Genomic DNA, 21433 nt, shown 5'->3' on the forward strand with positions numbered 1-21433 from the left:
TACGTTGTCGACTCTTGTAGCAAACCTTTATTTTGAAAATGTCGACAGCATGGCTTTTATGTCGAGTTCATGTGTCTACATGTTCATCACGGGTTATATAAGTATTTGTGTTCATTCTGTGGTGGTTGTTCATTATTAGAATTTCCACTGAATTAGCTAAATAGCTCAACTCGAGCTCAGTTGCTTTGAGGAGCACGTTTCCAGACAATCGTCCGGTTTTGCTAGCAGCTGTGTTAGCTAGTTATGAGAGCTAGCTAGCTAGCTGTAGCTAACAACATTAGCTAGCTAGGTACAACAGTGGGACTTGGAAGCCAGCTACTGAGTGCAATGTTTCGTGATAGCATTACAAACTTCGGCAGACATCGAGACATACGAAATAAGAAATACCACATTTGTTTTTCAAATGCGTATTTTTTTTTTTACAAGAACATAAAGAACTGCACTGCAGACTGCAATGTCGTCTGGAGGCCATCAATGTAGATGCTGTTCCCACCAACTTGCGTCCCCCAGTGCGCACCAAACATTGGATGAAATGGACTTCGAAAGAGGTAGCTAGATTATAACTTATATTTGGTACTTTCATACTCATGAACAGTTTCCCTGATTTAAATGGATCACACAACACATATGGAGCTGTAATGACTCACATGTGTGTGATATTACAGGTATCTGGTCTGCTGCAATGGATGGAGACTTGGAGAGGGTCAAATCACTTCTCAAGAAGGGTACAGACCCTAACCTAAGAGACTCAGCCAATTACACTGCTCTGGTGAGGATGTCTCCCAAGGCTAGAATGATAATTTCACCTATATTTTGTAACACATTTTGGCTGAGTTGAACTGATCTTCCTAACTATGTGGAATGGTTGTGATTTATTTAAGCACTATGCCAGCCGCAGTGGGCAGGAGTCTGTATGTAAGTTCCTTCTTGAGAGCGGGGCATGTGCCAACCCTCAGACGCCGGGTGGGGCCACTCCTCTTCACCGATCTGCCTACTGTGGACAGCTGGATGTGGTCCAGCTGCTGCTTCACCATGGGGCAGATCCCCAGCTATGTGATGGTGATGGATCCTCCCCATTACATAAGGTGCAGTACTAGTCAATGGCAATACAAGGAAAATAATACAAAAACAATAACTGCAGCATTATATTGTAAGGCAATACTGTAAATCAGGGATGAGCAACTTTTTAGATATACACAGTTGCAGCCAAATATATTGGCACCCTTGCACTTTACTTGAATGATTCCCTATTTCTTCTCAAGTAAGTTGAAATTAAAAACAAGAACTTTTAGTCACCACACGTTGTTATTGGATTTTCAACATTGCAGAACCAATTTTATTTTTGTATTAAAACTTAAGTTTACAATTTTAATTGAGAAAATAAAGACAAATAGCATGGACAGAATTATTGGCACCCCGGAGCTAGTGCTTGGTTGCACAGCCTTTGGACAAGATAAACAAACGCTTCTTGTAGCCATCAATGAGCTTGGTGCACCTTTCTACTGGCAATTTGGCCAACTTTTCAACAGCAAACTGCTCTAATTCTTCAACTGCTATTTTAAGATCTCGCCATAGGTTTTGGATGTGATTCAGATCTGGACTCTTCGCTGGCCTCTCCAGAACAGTCCAGCAGTTGGTGGAGGGACAACTCAAACATTGAAGAATTAGAGCAGCTTGCTGCTGAAGAGTAGGCCAAATTGCCAGTAGAGAGGTGCAGCAAGCTCTTTGATGGCTACAAGAAGCATTTGTTGTCAGTTATCTTGGCCAAAGGCTGTGCAACCAAGTACTAGCTCCGGGGTGGCAATAATGTTGTCCATGCCATTTCGTCTTTATTTTCTAAATAAAAATTGTAAACTTAAGTTGACAAAAATATAATTGGTTCTGCAATATTGCAAATCCAATGTGTGAAGACCAAATTTGGTTGTGCATCAGCAGTTTTTCTCTTGTTATGTCAGTCGCTGACTAATCTCGGTTACCCAGAAGTAAAATTCTCGCGAAAGTTGTCTGTCCACGAGAGATTAATCATTGACAGACAGTCAATTAGCCCATGTCAGCAAACATGTTTTAGATTGGTAAGTTAGTCTAGCCATGGCTTAGCAGATAATATGAAAAGAATAACAATATTTACCTGGCTCAAAGAGAAGGAATATAATAGCTATTCAACAATTCTAGATGAAATTGTGTGGAAAAAGAACTGGGGGGGTGAAATATGGCCAAAATATACTTCTCCCATGGGCAAAGAACCTCAAAAGGGGTGATGATATTAATTAACAGTAATTTTGATCCGAATGTGCAAATTGTCCAAACAGATCCGCAAGGTAGATGGATGATTTTAAATATGTTATTGGACCATAAACAGATATAGCTCATTAACCTGTGGTCCTCTGTAGCTCAGCTGGTAGAGCACGGCGCTTGTAACGCCAAGGTAGTGGGTTCGATCCCCGGGACCACCCATACACAAAAAAAAAATGTATGCACGCATGACTGTAAGTCGCTTTGGATAAAAGCGTCTGCTAAATGGCATATTATATTATTATTATTTTATTATTATTATTATTATAATATTATTATTATTATATTATAACCTTTACGGACCAAATAATGATGATCCACGCTTCTTTGAAAATATATATAATAAATTATCAACCCTGCAAGCAATACAAGACTCTATTATTATGTTTTAAATAGCTCAATGGATTGTAAAGGAAATCACACTACAAACTATCACTCTCTTAAGGAAATCATGAATGTCATGGATACATTAGAACTAGTGGATATATGGAGGCTTAAATATCCTGACCTAGTGAGATATACAGTGGGGAAAAAAAGTATTTAGTCAGCCACCAATTGTGCAAGTTCTCCCACTTAAAAAGATGAGAGAGGCCTGTAATTTTCATCATAGGTACACGTCAACTATGACAGACAAATTGAGAAATAAATATCCAGAAAATCACATTGTAGGATTTTTAATGAATTTATTTGCAAATTATGGTGGAAAATAAGTATTTGGTCACCTACAAACAAGCAAGATTTCTGGCTCTCACAGACCTGTAACTTCTTCTTGAAGAGGCTCCTCTGTCCTCCACTCGTTACCTGTATTAATGGCACCTGTTTGAACTTGTTATCAGTATAAAAGACACCTGTCCACAACCTCAAACAGTCACACTCCAAACTCCACTATGGCCAAGATCAAAGAGCTGTCAAAGGACACCAGAAACAAAATTGTAGACCTGCACCAGGCTGGGAAGACTGAATCTGCAATAGGTAAGCAGCCTGGTTTGAAGAAATCAACTGTGGGGGCAATTATTAGGAAATGGAAGACATACAAGACCACTGATAATCACCCTCGATCTGGGGCTCCACGCAAGATCTCACCCTGTGGGGTCAAAATGATCACAAGAACGGTGAGCAAAAATCCCAGAACCACACGGGGGGACCTAGTGAATGACCTGCAGAGAGCTGGGACCAAAGTAACAAAGCCTACCATCAGTAACACCTACGCCGCCAGGGACTCAAATCCTGCAGTGCAAGACGTGTCCCCCTGCTTAAGCCAGTACATGTCCAGGCCCGTCTGAAGTTTGCTAGAGTGCATTTGGATGATCCAGAAGAGGATTGGGAGAATGTCATATGGTCAGATGAAACCAAAATATAACTTTTTGGTAAAAACTCAACTCGTCGTGTTTGGAGGACAAAGAATGCTGAGTTGGATCCAAAGAACACCATACCTACTGTGAAGCATGGGGGTGGAAACATCATGCTTTGGGGCTGTTTTTCTGCAAAGGGACCAGGACGACTGATCCGTGTAAAGGAAAGAATGAATGAGGCCATGTATCGTGAGATTTTGAGTGAAAACCTCAGCAAGGGCATTGAAGATGAAACGTGGCTGGGTCTTTCAGCATGACAATGATCCCAAACACACCGCCCGGGCAACGAAGGAGTGGCTTCGTAAGAAGCATTTCAAGGTCCTGGAGTGGCATAGCCAGTCTCCAGATCTCAACCCCATAGAAAATCTTTGGAGGGAGTTGAAAGTCCGTGTTGCCCAGCGACAGCCCCAAAACATCACTGCTCTAGAGGAGACCTGCATGGAGGAATGGGCCAAAATACCAGCAACAGTGTGTGAAAACCTTGTGAAGACTTACAGAAAACGTTTGACCTGTGTCATTGCCAACAAAGGTTATATAACAAAGTATTGAGAAACTTTTGTTATTGACCAAATACTTATTTTCCACCATAATTTGCAAATAAATTCATTAAAAATCCTACAATGTGATTTTCTGGAATTTTTTTCCTCATTTTGTCTGTCATAGTTGACATGTACCTATGATGAAAAGTACAGGCCTCTCTCATCTTTTTAAGTGGGAGAACTTGCACAATTGGTGGCTGACTAAATACTTTTTTTCCCCACTGTACATGGCGGAGACTCAATCAAGCTAGTCGTCTTGACTTCTTTCTTATGTCATTCTCGTTGGCACCAAAAGTTTAAAAAGTGTTGATAGGGGACAGAATGCTGTCGGACCATCATATAATTGGCATATACATTACTCTTACTGAATTTCCACGTGGGCGAGGATATTGGAAATTTAATCAAAGCCTATTGGATGATAACTTGTTTTTAACTAGGACAGAGGAATTTATAACTTAATATTATAGCATAGGTACAGCAAATCCCCTTATTGTATGGGACACTTTTAAATGTGCCTTTAGAGGCCATGCAATTCAGTACTCATCTCAAAAAACAAAAGCAATTTAGGTCAAAAGAGTCCATACTAACAAAGGAAATAGAAGGTCTAACAGAACAGATAGATAGCAATAAAAACAGTAACATAGAGGCTCAGAATAAATTAGAGAAAAAACTAAAAGAAATGGAGGAACTTATTCAAGAAAGATCAAGTGCAATATATTATAAAAATAAAGTAAACTGGATGGAATATGGGGGAAAATGCACCAAATTATTTTTAAATCTTCAACATAGAAATGCTACCGATGATTCACCAAATGATATTTTGAAGGAAGAAGCAAAGTACTTTAAGCGTATGTTTTTGTTTCAGTCGCCTCCATCTCCTCTACCTGAAGCTAATTGTATGGATTGTTTTTCTATTGATAATGTAAAATTAACAGCCATACAGAAATAATCATGTGAAGGTGAAATTACAGAGGAGGAACTTCTGGATGCAATTAAAGACTTTAAGTCCGGGAAAACTCCAGGGTTGGATGGCATACCAGTTGAAGTATACCAAACCTTTTTTGATATGCTCAGAGGACCGTTATTAGCATGTTTTAACCACTCCTATGTAAATGGTAGATTATCAGACACTCAAGAAACAGGTCTGATTTCATTATTACTGAAACAGGATACAAGTGGGAAATATAAAGATCCAGTCCATTAAAAAAAATTGGAGGCCCCTTACACTTCAGTGTTGTGATGCAAAAATTCTAGCAAAATGTATAGCGCATAGAATTAAAAAGGTATTGTCTGACATTATTCATTCTAATCAGACAGGTTTTTTACATGGACAAAACATTGGAGATAATCTAAGGCAAATACTGGAAACAATAGAACACTATGAAAAATCAGGAAAACCAGGCCTGCTACTCATAGCTGACTTTGAAAAGGCTTTTGATAAAGTAAGACTGGAGTTTTTTTGGAGAATCTCTTATAAAATGGGTTAAAATCATGTATAGTAACCCTAGGTGTAAAATAGTAAATAATGGCTATTTCTCAAAATTTTAAACGGTCAAGAGGTGTAAAACAAGGTTGTCCACTATCGGCATATCTATTTATTATGGCCATCGAAATGTTAGCTATTAAAATCAGATCCAACAATAATATCAAGGGATTAGAAATCCGGGGGTTAATAATAAAGGTGTCATTGTACACTTATGATTCATATTTTCTTTTAAATCCACAACTTGAATCCCTCCACAGCCTCATAGAGGCTCTAGATACATTTTCTAACCTCTCTGGATTACAACCAAATTATGATACATTTACTATCTTACTTATTGGATCATTAAAAATTAAAGATTTTACATTACCGTGTAGTTTACCAATAAAATGGTCTGATGATGATGTGGATATAAAATGCAACTTAATTACCTAAAAATCATACAATGTGATTTTCTGGATTTTTGTTTTAGATTCCGTCTCTCACAGTTGAAGTGTACCTATGATAAAAATTACAGACCTCTACATGCTTTGTAAGTAGGAAAACCTGCAAAATCGGCAGTGTATCAAATACTTGTTCTCCCCACTGTATATACACCTGTTCTGAAAGGCCCCAGAGTCTGCAACACCACTAAGCAAGGGGCACCACCAAGCAAGCGGCACCATGAAGACCACGGAACTCTCCAAACAACAGGTCAGGGACAAAGTTGTGGAGAAGTACAAATCAGGGTTGGGTTATAAAAAAATATCAGAAACTTGAACATCCCACGGAGCAGCATTAAATCCATTATTAAAAAATGGAAAGAATATGGCACCACAACAAACCTGCCAAGAGAGGGCTGCCCACCAAAACTCACGGACCAGGCAAGGAGGGCATTAATCAGAGAGGCAACAAAGAGACCAAAGATAACCCTGAAGGAGCTGCAAAGCTCCACAGCGGAGATTGGAGTATCTGTCCATAGGACCACTTTAAGCCGTACACTCCACAGAGCTGGGCTTTACGGAAGAGTGGCCAGAAAAAAATAAGCAAACACTTTTTGGCCATCAAGGAAAACGCTATGTCTGGCGCAAACCCAACACCTCTCATCACCCCGAGAACACCATCCCCACAGTGAAGCGTGGTGGCAGCATCATGCTGTGGGGATGTTTTTCATCGGCTGGGACTGGGAAACTGGTCAGAATTTAAGGAATAATGGATGCCGCTAAATACAAGGAAATTCTTTTTTTTTTTTATAATATGTTTATTATTTTCCAATAAAAATAAAGTAAAAGAGACAGCAATACAAACAATGACATTCATTGTACTGTTGGATGGGATGGCCAGTTTAGAGGACAAAACAAAAGTTAACTCACACATACACAAAATAAAACAAAATCCTATTAGGTGGTACGTGTATAAGAAGACAGCATATAGTCATTACAAGCAGTGTAGTTCAGCCAAAAATAAATATTGAGTGGAGTACAGCACAGAGTAGCAGCAGATCGTCAGCCCAGTTATGAAGCGGGACTAGACCATTTATCCAGTATCGGCTGCCATATTTTGTAAAACAATGGACTTCTATTGGAGGTGTTGTATCGAATCTTTTCCATATGGATTACATTCCCTAAATCCCGTAACCACATTTCAAAGGTAGGTACAGTCTCCAATTTCCAAAATTGCAATATGAGCCTTTTGGCTAATAGAGTACAAAGAGAGACAGCTTTCCCCTCCTGGTTATTCCCATCAACTGTACCAAACAGAGCGATCAATGGGTCTGGGGCTAGAACTCTATCAAAGGCCTTAGATAAGTAATCAAAAATGAGAGCCCAGTAAGCCTGTAATTTAGGGCATGTCCAGAATAAGTGGGACAACGTCCCCTCCTCCTGCTTGCACCTCTCACACAGTGGTGAGGTGTCCGGGAATATTTTATGCAGTTTTACTTTTGAGTAGTGTAACCTGTGTATCACCTTAAACTGTACAAGGTTGTGTCTGGCATTCACTGAGCTGTGGTTTATATTCCTGAGAGCTTCTATCCAGTCCTCATTTGAGATTTCTGAACCAAGTTCTTGTTCCCAAGCCCTTTTAATGGTGTCTGTGGATACCTCTATGTGGGCCTGTAGCACATCATACAGTCTGGAGACCGACCCTTTTGAATGGGGTTTGACAAGGATCAAGCTATCTAATGTAGGACTATTTGGCTTCATGCCATACTGTGGGATGTGTGTCCTTAAGAAATTCCTGATTTGGAGGTATCTGAAAAAATGTGTTGTTGGCATGTTGAACTTTGCCTGTAGTTGTTGAAATGAAGCTAACTGACCATCTATGTATAGATTACCAATTGTTGTGAGCCCCTTCTCCCTCCACTGTGAAAACACCACATCATCCATTGCAGGGTGGAAAGCATGATTCCGGCTAATCGGGCTGTCTATGTACACAGTGGGTATGTTAAGAAAATCCCTAATCTGTTTCCAGATCCTAAGAGTATGACAAATGACTGGATTGGAGTCATAAGTGGCTTTTTTCACATATGATGGGCTATTAACAAGTGCAGGGAGTGAGGAACGTTGACAGGAGGCCTGCTCAATCAATAGCCATGAAGGCATATCCTTCCGTCTCATCTCAGGTAAACTTTCCCTCCAGAAAGACACAATGTTCAGATTAGCAGCCCAATAATACAGTTTGAAGTGAGGAAGGCCAAAGCCCCCCTCTATCTTGTACTTGCATAAATGCTTCTTTGCAATTCTGGCTGCCTTGTTATCCCATAAAAATGGAGTTACTATTGAATCCAGTTTCTTAAAATAGCTTTGTGGTATGAAATTGGGTAGACATTGGAAGAGGTAAAGAAACCTGGGTAGGACAACCATTTTAATAGCGTTTATACGACCAACCAAGGAGATAGGCAGAGTTTTCCAGAAATCTATATTTTGTTTAAGCTGATATATTTTCATGTCCCAATTCACTTTCAATAGCTGGTCAAGGTCTCTTGTCACTACAATGCCAAGGCTTGTGAACTTGTCCCTCACTGTTCTAAGCGGGGTAGATTGCAGAAATTGCATATCCACAGGCCGTGATATTGGCATCATCTCACTTTTTTGCCAGTTTATCTTGTAGCCAGAGAAGGAGCCGAATGTGTTTATCAAGTTAAGTAATGGTGGAATAGACGTTTTAGGCTTGGACAAAAACAAAAGAACATCGTCTGCATATAGGGAAATTTTGTGCTGTGTGTCTTTTATTTTAACAGAAGCTATATCGGCACATGCCCGAATGCGCGTAGCAAGGGGTTCCATGGCTATAGCGAAGAGAGCAGGCGAAATAGGGCACCCCTGTCGGCACCCCTTGAACAGGCGGAATGACTGCGACATTTCCTGATTGGTCACCACGGACGCCATTGGGTGTGCATAAATAATTCTTATCCAATTAATAAATTCCTTTCCAAATCCGAAATGCTCCAGAACCGACATCATATACTTCCACTCAATCTGATCAAACGCCTTCTCTGCATCAAGAGCTATTACCACTGCCTCAACTTTATGATCATGATACATTACGTTGAAAAGGCGTCTCAAATTGTAGTATATATGTCGGCCCGGGATAAAACCTGTCTGGTCAGGGTGTATGATGTCGGAAATATATTTTTTCAATCGGTTTGCCAATATCTTTGTCAACACCTTGTTTTCTATGGGGAGTAACGACACGGGGCGATACGACGACATCTCCATGGAATCTCTATCTTTTTTCAAGATCAGGGCTATTGTAGCCTCATACAGTGTTTGCGGGAGTTTGGTATTTTCTTTGGATTGTTGAAACATTCGCAGCATAAGTGGAGATAGACTAGCGCAGTACTTCTTATAGAATTCTATTACATATCCATCGGGCCCAGGGGCCTTGCTGTTTGGAAATTGTGCTATCGCTGTGTTAATTTCATCTAAGGTTATCCCTGCATCAAGTGCGGCAGCTGCCCCCCTGTCTAGTTTAGGAAGTTCACAATCAGCGAGAAAGCGTTCCATAGTTTGTGGATCAGTAGCATCGCATTTTGATTGGTATAGCTCTGAGTAAAACTGTGCAAAGCATTTATTAATGTCCTGCGGATCTGTTACTATTTTACCCTTCTTGTCTTTTATTTTGTGAATAGCTCTAGATGCTTGTACATGCCTTAGCTGTCTTGCTAATAATTTATGTGGTTTGTCCCCCAGTTCAAAATAACTTTGTTGCGTTCTAGCAAGTAAAGAGCCCACCCGTTTCGAAAGGATGGTATTGTATTCATACTTTAACTTTGTGATCTTCTCAAGGACTGTATACGAGGAATTTGTCCTAAAAACGTTCTCCTGTTCCCCTAACTCTCTTTCAATTTCTCTCAGCCTAGTATTGGCACGTTTCTTCCTCTCTGATGTATAAGAAATAATGTAACCTCTAATCACAGCCTTTAGAGATTCCCAAAGGGTGGAGTCGTCAACATCCCCCGTGTCGTTAGTACTGAGGAAAAAGGCAATCTGCTCCTCCAAATACTGACAGAAAGCCTCATCTTTCAACAGGTATGCGTCTAAGCGCCACGGTCGCCGACCTGTCGACATATTGTCGAGTTTCAGCACCATGGACAGAGGAGAGTGGTCCGTAATTAGAATGGGGTGATAGGTAACCGACTCAGCTGCTGAGATTAGTTTGGAGTCCAACAAAAAATAGTCAATTCTGGAATATGATTTATGAACTGATGAGAAGAAAGAATAATCCCTGTCTGTTGGGTGCGTCAGTCTCCAAATATCGACAATGTTAAGGTTTGTCATCAATGTATTTAGACAGACACTGGCATTTGATTGTTGAAGTGACCTTGATAGCTGTTTATCTAAAAGAGGGTCTAACGTACAGTTAAAGTCACCTCCAACAATAACACTTGTATCCGAGATATTTGGTATGGCCTTAAATACCCTTTGAAAAAATACTGGATCATCGAAGTTGGGTCCATATAAATTGACCAAGGTTATTGGTTTTGAATTCAGTGTACCAGCCACAATAATATACCGACCATTAGGATCTGAAATCGAGGATGAGTAAACAAAAGGAATGTTTTTCCTTATCAGGATTGCTACCCCTCTCGCTTTTGCATCAAAGTTAGACTGGTATATCTGACCGATCCAGCCGACTCGTAGCTTGGCCTGCGCGGGGCGTTTAATATGAGTTTCTTGAAGAAGCACTATGTCAGCACCCAGTGATTTAAGATGAGAAAAAACCTTAGCTCGTTTCACGACATGCCCTAATCCATTACAGTTCCAGCTGACTATCTTTATTCCACCTGGTCTACTCTGTGCTCGGTCACTATGTGGCATTTCTTATTTTAAAGCAAATTGCTGCTGTCATACAAAACCCAGAAGAAAAACGTCCCGCCGTGCGGGAGCTTGTCATGCCACCTGTACTAATAAACGTGAACATAAAACACAGACCCCAACCCCCCTCCCGTCCCTTTACTGAGTGACTTCCCCAAACGAAGCACTCCTTGGCTAACACACAAACGTTAGGGTGTCTAGACATAAAGCTTGAACTAACTCGTCGTCTATAGATGCTCCGCATATAAACTAATATTAAATAACACTTAACTTAACTCTCATGTTAGGGGGTGAGTGGCGCTAAAACATGACATGCCAAACAATGCTATATTAGCCACAACATCTCACCTATCCTATAAGTCCCAATTTCTGATCTTCTGATCGAAAAGACATAGGCCGGAAATTCAATTCACACACATTCCTGGCCTGTATTTGGCCATTTAGCCTGCTGGCACAGCCGTTCTGTATCCTCAGCCGGGGAGCTTGCTTGTCAAGAACAGATCTGCCTCTTTTGCGTTGTCAAACGTACGTGTTGATCCCTCGACTGTCACCTTAAACCGGGCTGGGAAGAGGAATCCATATCGGATGTTGGCCGCCCTGCATTTGTTGCGTACCTCATCATACTCTTTCCGTTGGTTCCTCACCTCCAAGGTAAGATCTGGGTAGAAAGACACCCTGGCTCCGTTGTAGTTAAGGGGGAACTTTTGACTAGCCAGCTTGAGGATGAGATCCCTGGTGTGGGGATAGTGCAGCCTTACAATGAATGGCCTTGGTGGCCCGCCCTTGGCCGGCTTCGTTGCCTGTGCTCTGTGTGCGCGGTCGATCAGGATGGCCGTTTTGAAGTGTTCACTCCCCAGCAATGCCGGTATCAGCTCCGAGACAAATTCAGTGGGTTTCCCTTTCTCCGTGTCCTCCTGGATCCCACATATTCGGATGTTCTGGCGTCTTGAATGCGACTCGAGCATTTCCAGTCGGGCCTTCAGGGTTTTGTTGTCATTTTTGAACGTTGCGCACTGTTTCTCTATGTCCTGTAGCCTGGCCTCGTGATCGATTGTCGTCTGCTCAACCTCGTGCACCCTTCCCTTAGTTGCCTTCACAGTTTCGGCCAAAGTCCCAATACTCTTTGAGATATCAGCCAACCTTGTGTCCACCTTCTTGCTTAGTGCGTTTATGGCAGCCAGTATGTCACTTTGAGTAGGATCTGTGGGGAACTCTTGGAAGCTAGCCTCTTCAGCTAGCTCCTCGTGGGTCGGCGACGTTGAAATTGGTTCGTTGTCTATCTCATTCCAATTATCTTGTTTAGCGCCCCCTTTTTTGTTGCCTTTTCCCTTTGTCATATTTGTTTGAAGTTATAGGTTGTGAGAGGTTAAGATAAATATTAATTTGTTTCAAAATTGAGCGGAGCTCTAGCAATGCACGTCTACTCCATAGCACGCTCTCTAGCGCCCCCCACAAGGAAATTCTTGAGGGAAACCTGTTTGTCTTCCAGAGATTTGAGACTGGGATGGAGGTTCACCTTCCTAAGCATACTGCTAAAGCAACACTTGAGTGGTTTAAGGGGAAACATTTAAATGTCTTGGAATGGCCTAGTCAAAGCCCAGACCTCAATCCAATTGAGAATCTGTGGTATGACTTAAAGATTGTTGTACGCCAGCGGAACCCATCCAACTTGAAGGAGCTGGAGCAGTTTTGCCTTGAAGAATGGGCAAAAATCCCAGTGGCTAGATGTGCCAAGCTGATAGAGACATACCCCAAGAGACTTGCAGCTGTAATTGCTGCAAAAGGTGGCTCTACAAAGTATTGACTTTGGGGGGAGGGGTGAATAGTTATGCACGCCGAAGTTTTCAGTTTTTTTGTCTTATTTCTTTTTTGTTTCACAAGAAAAAATATTTAACAAAGTGGTAGGCATGTTGTGTAAATCAAATGATACAACCCCCCCAAAAAATCTATTTTAATTCCAGGTTGTAAGGCAACAAAATAGGAAAAATGCCAAGGGGGTGAAAACTTTCGCAAGCCACTGTATATATATATATATATATACAGTGAGGGAAAAAAGAATTTGATCCCCTGCTGATTTTGTACGTTTGCCCACTGACAAAGACATGATCAGTCTATAATTTTAATGGTAGGTTTATTTGAACAGTGAGAGACAGAATAACAACAACAAAATCCAGAAAAATGCATGTCAAAAATGTTATAAATTGATTTGCATTTTAATGAGGGAAATAAGTATTTGACCCTTCTGGAAAACATGACTTAGTATTTGGTGGCAAAACCCTTGTTGGCAATCACAGAGGTCAGACGTTTCTTGTAGTTGGCCACCAGGTTTGCACACATCTCAGGAGGGATTTTGTTCCACTCCTCTTTGCAGATCTTCTCCAAGTCATTAAGATTTCGAGGCTGACGTATGGCAACTCGAACCTTCAGCTCCCTCCACAGATTTTCTATGGGATTAAGGTCTGGAGACTGGCTAGGCCACTCCAGGACCTTAATGTGCTTCTTCTTGAGCCACTCCTTTGTTGCCTTGGCCGTGTGTTTTGGGTCATTGCCATGCTGGAATACCCATCCACGACCCATTTTCAATGCCCTGGCTGAGGTAAGGAGGTTCTCACCCAAGATTTGACGGTACATGGCCCCGTCCATCGTCCCTTTGATGCGGTGAAGATGTCCTGTCCCCTTAGCAGAAAAACACCCCCAAAGCATAATGTTTCCACCTCCATGTTTGACGGTGGGGATGGTGTTCTTGGGGTCATAGGCAGCATTCCTCCTCCTCCAAACACGGCGAGTTGAGTTGATGCCAAAGAGCTCGATTTTGGTCTCATCTGACCACAACACTTTCACCCAGTACTCCTCTGAATCATTCAGATGTTCATTGGCAAACTTCAGACGGGCCTGTATATGTGCTTTCTTGAGCAGGGGGACCTTGCGGGCGATGCAGGATTTCAGTCCTTCACGGCGTAGTGTGTTACCAATTGTTTTCTTGGTGACTATGGTCCCAGCTGCCTTGAGATCATTGACAAGATCCTCCCGTGTAGTTCTGGGCTGATTCCTCACCGTTCTCATGATCATTGCAACTCCACGAGGTGAGATCTTGCATGGAGCCCCAGGCCGAGGGAGATTGACAGGTCTTTTGTGTTTCTTCCATTTGCGAATAATCGCACCAACTGTTGTCACCTTCTCACCAAGCTGCTTGGCGATGGTCTTGTAGCCCATTCCAGCCTTGTGTAGGTCTACAATCTTGTCCCTGACATCCTTGGAGAGCTCTTTGGTCTTGGCCATGGTGGAGAGTTTGGAATCTGATTGATTGATTGCTTCTGTGGACAGGTGTCTTTTATACAGGTAACAAGCTGAGATTAGGAGCACTCCCTTTAAGAGTGTGCTCCTAATCTCAGCTCGTTACCTGTATAAAAGACACCTGGGAGCCAGAAATCTTTCTGATTGAGAGGGGGTCAAATACTTATTTCCCTCATTAAAATGCAAATCAATTCATAACATTTTTGACATGTGTTTTTCTGGATTTTTGTTGTTGTTATTCTGTCTCTCACTGTTCAAATAAACCTACCACTAAAATTATAGACTGATCATTACATTTTACATTTACATTTTAGTCATTTAGCAGACGCTCTTATCCAGAGCGACTTACAGAAGCAATTAGGGTTAAGTGCCTTGCTCAAGGGCACATCGACAGATTTTTCACCTAGTCGGCTCGGGGATTAGAACCAGCGACCTTTCGGTTACTGGCACAACGCTCTTACCCACTAAGCTACCTGCCGCCCCATGTCTTTGTCAGTGGGCAAACGTACAAAATCAGCAGAGGATCAAATACTTTTTTCCCTCACTGTATATATTTATTTATTTGCTGAAAAAAAAAACATATGGGGGATTGGAAGTGATGCAGACAATTACATTGATGGAAGTTACAATCTGTCTGCAATATTAACGCTGATCTACCCCCTAAAAAAAAGTACAAAAAATATAACCAAAAAATAAATACAAAAATATAAAATTAAAACAATTTTAAAATATGAAAAAAAGTTTGTCTATCCAACTATTACCGACTGGGGGGCCGCCATTGATTTTATTAGTCACTCTCACTCAGATATCATATTAAGAACTGCAAATATGGCAAAATATGTAGAATTGCACGAAATTTGCTGTAAAACAAAAAATAATTCTCTCCGTGCCAACTAAATGTAACTTAGGGCTGGCTCTGACTGCATGTGTGGGTATGGATGTGGGTACACAGACCCGCGAGCCACTGCGGCCCCTCATGATGAGTTCAGATCTTTTGTGGCCCACACCCCCATCAATGTTGCCCATCCCTGCTGTAATTGTATCACTTACAATGGTATGTGTTGACGAATGGAGCAGGCTGCAGAGCAGGGCCATGAAGAGGTCTGCAGACTCCTTCTCCAGTGCTGTCCCTCCCTCCGGAGCCACACAAACAAGAAGTCCCAGGTACCTTACCAGCTAGCACCAGATGGACATCTGAAGAAGCTCCTGGAACCCCCACAATAACACAGGGACACCCAGCTTAACCAAAGTCAACACAACACTTTACCTATCTGGTTTACTAGAAGCTTATCAGTGAGGCAGTCACTTGAGTTCAGCATGTCTGTGTTTGTTTTCTTAAGGTCCCCACCTAAACTGGCTGGTAAGAGATTGATGTTATCTGTTGTATTTCTTTCTCAACCAGCAGGGGGAGCAAGTCTACCAGCAATTGGTTTACTTTGTCTCTGAACGTTCACTCTCACAAAATGCCATGGCACGCTGATCCTGACATCCTGGCCCTGAATTTGTTAGGTCTGGATGACCCTTGGATAACTGCAGTAGCAGACGCCTGTTTGTCTGTACTAGCTGCTTTGAGCCATAGAGCAAGTGCACGTCTGTGAAAAAGATGTACTGGAAAACTGATGACTGGGTAAAAAATGAATCTGGCAGTAGTTTGCTTCTTGTTCTTCTGTTTTTTCATAGAAGGTTGTGAAGCTGAAGAGGCTTTACATATGGTGGGAGTGCATTCCATATGGCGTGAGACTGAAATGTGTATGAGTGTGTTGTAGAGTGTAAGTAATTCTGCAGCCTATGGATTTTCCTTGGACAAAGGAAATAGCACCAGCCTCAACAAAAATAGGATTAATCAAGCAAATTAGTTGGCTTTAGTTTGACAACAAATACATTATTTATATAATGAAAAACCTCTCAACATTTTGTCTGTTCAGTTACGATGTGTAAGACTTGTATAATGTGTAAATGAATGGATTTATTGTCTTGATAATGGATCTTGTTTTATTGGATCAAGTCTATAACATTTGTGGTTACGGACACCAGAGGAAAAATTACATCTTATATGTCTGGACTTGGCAGTAGCAACTTGGCCAACATCCTTGCCTTTCAATAATTAGCTAAATATATGGTTTAGAGTTCAACTTTTTGCTGTCTCTCTCTTGTTAGTATTAATTAAACTGAATAAATAAAAAACTCCAAACATATTCTCTTTATATTACTACCATCTTTACAACACCTTTCACTGCACCTATCCAGTGTATGTGACAATAAAACATATATATATATAGTGTGTGTGTGTGTGTGTGTGTGTATATATATATATCAGTACCAGTCAAAAGTTTGGACACACCTACTCATTCAAGGGTTTTTCTTTATAAAAAAAAAACTATTTTCTACATTGTAGAATAATAGTGAAGACATCAAAACTATGAAATAACACACATGGAATCATGTAGTAAACAAAAAAAGTGTTAAACAAATCAAAATATATTTTATATTTGAGATTCTTCAAAGTAGCCACCCTTTGCCTTGATGACAGCTTTGCACACTCTTGGCATTCTCTCAACCAGCTTCACCTGAAATGCTTTTCCAACAGTCTTGAAGGAGTTCAACCATCTCAATTGGGTTGACACTGTCTGTGATTTATTTAGAATTCAAGGCACACTTAACCAGCATGGCTACCACAGCATTCTGCAGCGATACGCCATCCCATCTGGTTTGCGCTTAGTGGGACTATCATTTGTTTTTCAACAGGACAATGACCCAGCACACCTCCAGGCTGTGTAAGGGCTATTTGACCAAGAAGGAGAGTGATGGAGTGCTGCATCAGATGACCTGGCCTCCACAATCCCCCGACCTCAACCAAATTGAGATGGTTTGGGATGAGTCGGACAGCAGAATGAAGGAAAAGCAGCCAACAAGTGCTCAGCGTATGTGGGAACTCCTTCAAGACTGTTGGAAAAGCATTCCTGGTGAAGCTGGTTGAGAGTATGCCAAGAGTGTGCAAAGCTGTCATCAAGGCAAAGGGTGGCTATTTTGAAGAATCTCAAATATAAAATATTTGTTTTACACTTTTTTGGTTACTACATGACTCCATATGTGTTATTTCATAGTTTTGATGTCTTCACTATTATTCTACATTGTAGAAAATAGTAAAAATAAAGAAAAACCCTTGAATGAGTAGGTGTTCTAAAACTTTTGACCGGTTGTGTATATATTAGATAATTGACTGGTTCCATTATTAAGAACAGCTTCTTTTTTAAACGGGACAGTTCTCCGAGGTCCTTGATGTGATATTACTCATGAAGAGGAGGCTGGATGGCTTGAAGGTGTTTGACGCAATGCCTACAGTAACAGCTGTGAAGTGTGGGAGGCTCAACATTATGCCTCTGCTCTGTCTGCTGTCTGTTCAGGCTGACTAGATGTCACCTCATGGCGTTCCTAATGTGATGCTAACTATCACTTTCTCTCTCAATCTGGCACACCACCTTCACCCTCCCCAATCTCTAGTCTCCACCTTCATGCCCTTCCTCTGCTTCCTATAGTCTACTTCTAGCTTACTTTGAGCTTTGTTTTGGCTCTAATTCTTTCATTTTATCCTGTCCCTACCTAGTGGTCTTTCTGTAATTATCTTCCCTGCTCTGCTGTTCTCTCCCAACAGGCTCAGTGTAAATATGGACACATTACATAAACCACATACTGGAGTCTGGGGAACTTGGACCCTTTTCTTACCACTACGGGATATGAAGGACTGTCTGAGGAGCGGGGTGGCGAACAAGATTTATACCACATACTGTCTTTGATTCTACTATTCAATTCACATTACATCCTTGCCTTAACTTTCATTGTGGCTGGCAATGCGTCACTCTAATCTTCCTCAGCAGCTCAAATTGACTTTAAATATCACAGTAGGCACTAGCCAGTAAGCACAAACTATTCAACAATGACAAACTTTTCTTCTAAAACATATTACACTATTGAAATATGCAACCAAACCATATTACACTCTTGAATAATTCAACAATTCACAAGCATATGTGCAGACAAATAAAAGGGTTTATTTTCTCATCTGTAGGCTACACATAACATTTTAGCTTCAAGATAAAAGCACAGTGTTGCTATAACAGCATGTCTTTATCAAGTAATGTTTGCCTATCAAAAATGAATGGTTAACCCTCTCACACAAATATAAAAGCACAGTAGGCCTACCTTATAACATTACAACAAACCAGGTTTCGTCTTTATAAATATCATGCAAGTCATTGCATGTGGTAAAAGCAAATTGCGACTGAAAACGTAGGTATAATTGAATTTACCACGACAAGCTGTTTTATATGGAAGCTCATACCTGCCACCCAAAAAAATAAAGTAAAATGCGTCATGATTTGTCACAATTAGTCTGTGCTTCAGTCTGATCAACTGTAGCCTACTGATAACAACCACAGCTGCAGATAGCCTGGAGAAGCCAATGAGCTCTGATCCCATCTGGGCCAGGGGAAATATAACATCATGTTTTCATAGCCTAAGCTATGTATTTATAGCCTAAAATAGCCCATTTATTTGTGTTCTGAGAAAATGTGAATGTGATCAAATTTGATTTATATTCACACTTTGGGTGGCTAAGCTTCCTAGGCCTTTTTAATAAAAAAATATTGACTGGAATTAATCAATCAACACAATAGTGATGACATACTGTATGAGTATCTTTTTATTTACAGATGCAAAGGCCTCCACGATGCAACCCTGCATACAGCGAGCTCAGCCCTGTTAGTTTTGTTGTACATTTTTGTGCAATCGCAGTTGTCTCTTTGTCTGTGTAAAGGCTTTTAATGTTTTCATCCTCCCTAGAGTAAAAAAAATTAAAACATATCACGTGATAAAAAAATGATCTGCTCCTATCATAGCCCATGTCATAGCCCATATATAACTGTTTTTTACAGCTGGTTTATTACTATGTCATATGCTACAACTAGGGTCCAGAGTTGGTTAGGTTAGCCTACTACCAGATCAGGAAAAACTCTGGGCCCCAGGAAAACAATTCCCCCCACCACTCTAGGACCTGTGGTGCCACCTCTGAAATCACCACACAATATTACAAATAAAAAAACATATCCTGTTTGTATGATCTACATTTTACATGGTTTTGGTGGTGGGGGTTGACTTCCATAGTTTTACATGGCTCAGTGCAGCCGGCAGCTACTGCAACAATTTCAGAATGTAACAGGTTGATACTGCAATTTCAGGTAAAAATTAAATAAAACCACCTGCGTAGCACACACCCCAGAAGCCCCTGCAGGGCGGGGGGGCTCACAAGCTTTGTGAAATTTATTTTGCGTGACCCCAACAAAATGCATATAGAAATGTGAGTTACAGTGGGGGAAAAAAGTATTTAGTCAGCCACCAAATGGTCAGATGAAACCAAAATATAACTTTTTGGTAAAAACTCAACTCGTCGTGTTTGGAGGACAAAGAATGCTGAGTTGCATCCAAAGAACACCATACCTACTGTGAAGCATGGGGGTGGAAACATCATGCTTTGGGGCTGTTTTTCTGCAAAGGGACCAGGACGACTGATCCGTGTAAAGGAAAGAATGAATGGGGCCATGTATCGTGAGATTTTGAGTGAAAACCTCCTTCCATCAGCAAGGGCATTGAAGATGAAACGTGGCTGGGTCTTTCAGCATGACAATGATCCCAAACACACCGCCCGGGCAACGAAGGAGTGGCTTCGTAAGAAGCATTTCAAGGTCCTGGAGTGGCCTAGTCAGTCTCCAGATCTCAACCCCATAGAAAATCTTTGGAGGGAGTTGAAAGTCTGTGTTGCCCAGCGACAGCCCCAAAACATCACTGCTCTAGAGGAGATCTGCATGGAGGAATGGGCCAAAATACCAGCAACAGTGTGTGAAAACCTTGTGAAGACTTACAGAAAACGTTTGACCTGTGTCATTGCCAACAAAGGTTATATAACAAAGTATTGAGAAACTTTTGTTATTGACCAAATACTTCTTTTCCACCATAATTTGCAAATAAATTCATTAAAAATTCTACAATGTGATTTTCTGGATTTTTTTCTCCTAATTTTGTCTGTCATAGTTGACGTGTACCTATGATGAAAATTACAGGCCAACTCATCTTTTTAAGTGGGAGAACTTGCACAATTGGTGGCTGACTAAATACTTTTTTCCCCCACTGTATAGATCTGTCATACTCATCGAAAGCAAGTCTAAGAAGCGGTAGATATGTTCTATGTGTGCTATTTCTATGCTTTTGTAAGTTTAGTTTTTGCGTCTTTTACTTTCGGTTTTGTACACCAGCTTCAAACAGCTGAATATACAATATTTTTGGTTATGGAAAATATATTAAACAGCGGTTTAGATGGTACAATGATTCTCTACACTATACTTGCTTGTTTTGTCACATAAACTGAAATTAGGCAAACTATTAGAATTTTAGCAACCAGGAAATGGCGGAGCGATTTCTGCTTAGTGCATCTTTAACTGTGTCATTGTAGGAGCTGTCCCATGCTGAAAATGATTCCAGAATATATGCTATAAAGAGTTGTCTGTAGCTCTTAAATTATTTATGGCTGTTCAAATTCATCTTCTTTAATTATTTTTAATTTGACAAAATACAGTTTTTCCATCAAGAGAATAAATGTTCTTTAGCCTATTGTGTATTTAAGTGTTTGTATTATATGTTTGCCGTGTTATGTATTCTAAGGGTTTTCTCGTGCTATTTTGTATTTAATGTTTGATTATGTAAATTCTGCATTCAGTTTGTCTAAACTGTGAGCAAGAATGAATGAAGCCAAAGTCAGTCGCTTTTGAAAATATCAATGTGACCTAAAAATAGGATATGATGACAAAGGTTTTCGAAATTGCTCAACAAATCATTGTAGGGTAATGGCAGGCAGGAATTGAGCTTCAGGTAGGCCTACAGATATTCTACAATTAAATAATTTAAATAATTAAACATGAAGTAGCAAGTTAAGCAATGTTGCCATATACCTAATATGTTGACCTTTATGTTATTGGTTAGGCTACAGTGAAATGTGTGAGCTTTTAGATATAGGCCTAATAGATACTAATATTGAAGCGGCTCAGATGTAGCCTAATGGCTTAATACTAGATAGGTCTATTTATTGCACATACACTGAGTGTACAGAACATTAAGGACACCTTCCTA

At 40.7% G+C, this 21433-nt stretch overlaps 1 protein-coding gene across 1 annotated transcript; it reads left to right on the forward strand.

The window, feature by feature from the left end:
* The first annotated feature begins 365 nt into the window (after positions 1-365).
* Positions 366-16428, forward strand: ankrd39 (ankyrin repeat domain 39). The gene is made up of 4 exons (XM_084180196.1): positions 366-548; positions 666-769; positions 882-1085; positions 15335-16428. The coding sequence occupies exons 1-4, from the start codon at positions 455-457 to the stop codon at positions 15479-15481; spliced, it is 549 nt and encodes a 182-aa protein (XP_084036322.1). The 5' UTR covers positions 366-454; the 3' UTR covers positions 15482-16428.
* The last annotated feature ends 5005 nt before the right edge of the window (positions 16429-21433 follow it).

The sequence above is a fragment of the Coregonus lavaretus genome (genome assembly GCF_964263955.1).
Source record: "Coregonus lavaretus genome assembly, chromosome: 17".
In the NCBI taxonomy this organism is placed as follows: domain Eukaryota; kingdom Metazoa; phylum Chordata; class Actinopteri; order Salmoniformes; family Salmonidae; genus Coregonus; species Coregonus lavaretus.

Excerpts from the sequence above, each read along its gene's own strand:
- ankrd39 (XM_084180196.1), top strand. The coding sequence starts at position 455 with ATGTCGTCTGGAGGCCATCAATGTAGATGCTGTTCCCACCAACTTGCG. Across the intron at positions 549-665 it reads TGAAATGGACTTCGAAAGAG|GTATCTGGTCTGCTGCAATG; the intron begins GTAGCTAGATTA and ends GTGATATTACAG. Across the intron at positions 770-881 it reads CAGCCAATTACACTGCTCTG|CACTATGCCAGCCGCAGTGG; the intron begins GTGAGGATGTCT and ends GATTTATTTAAG.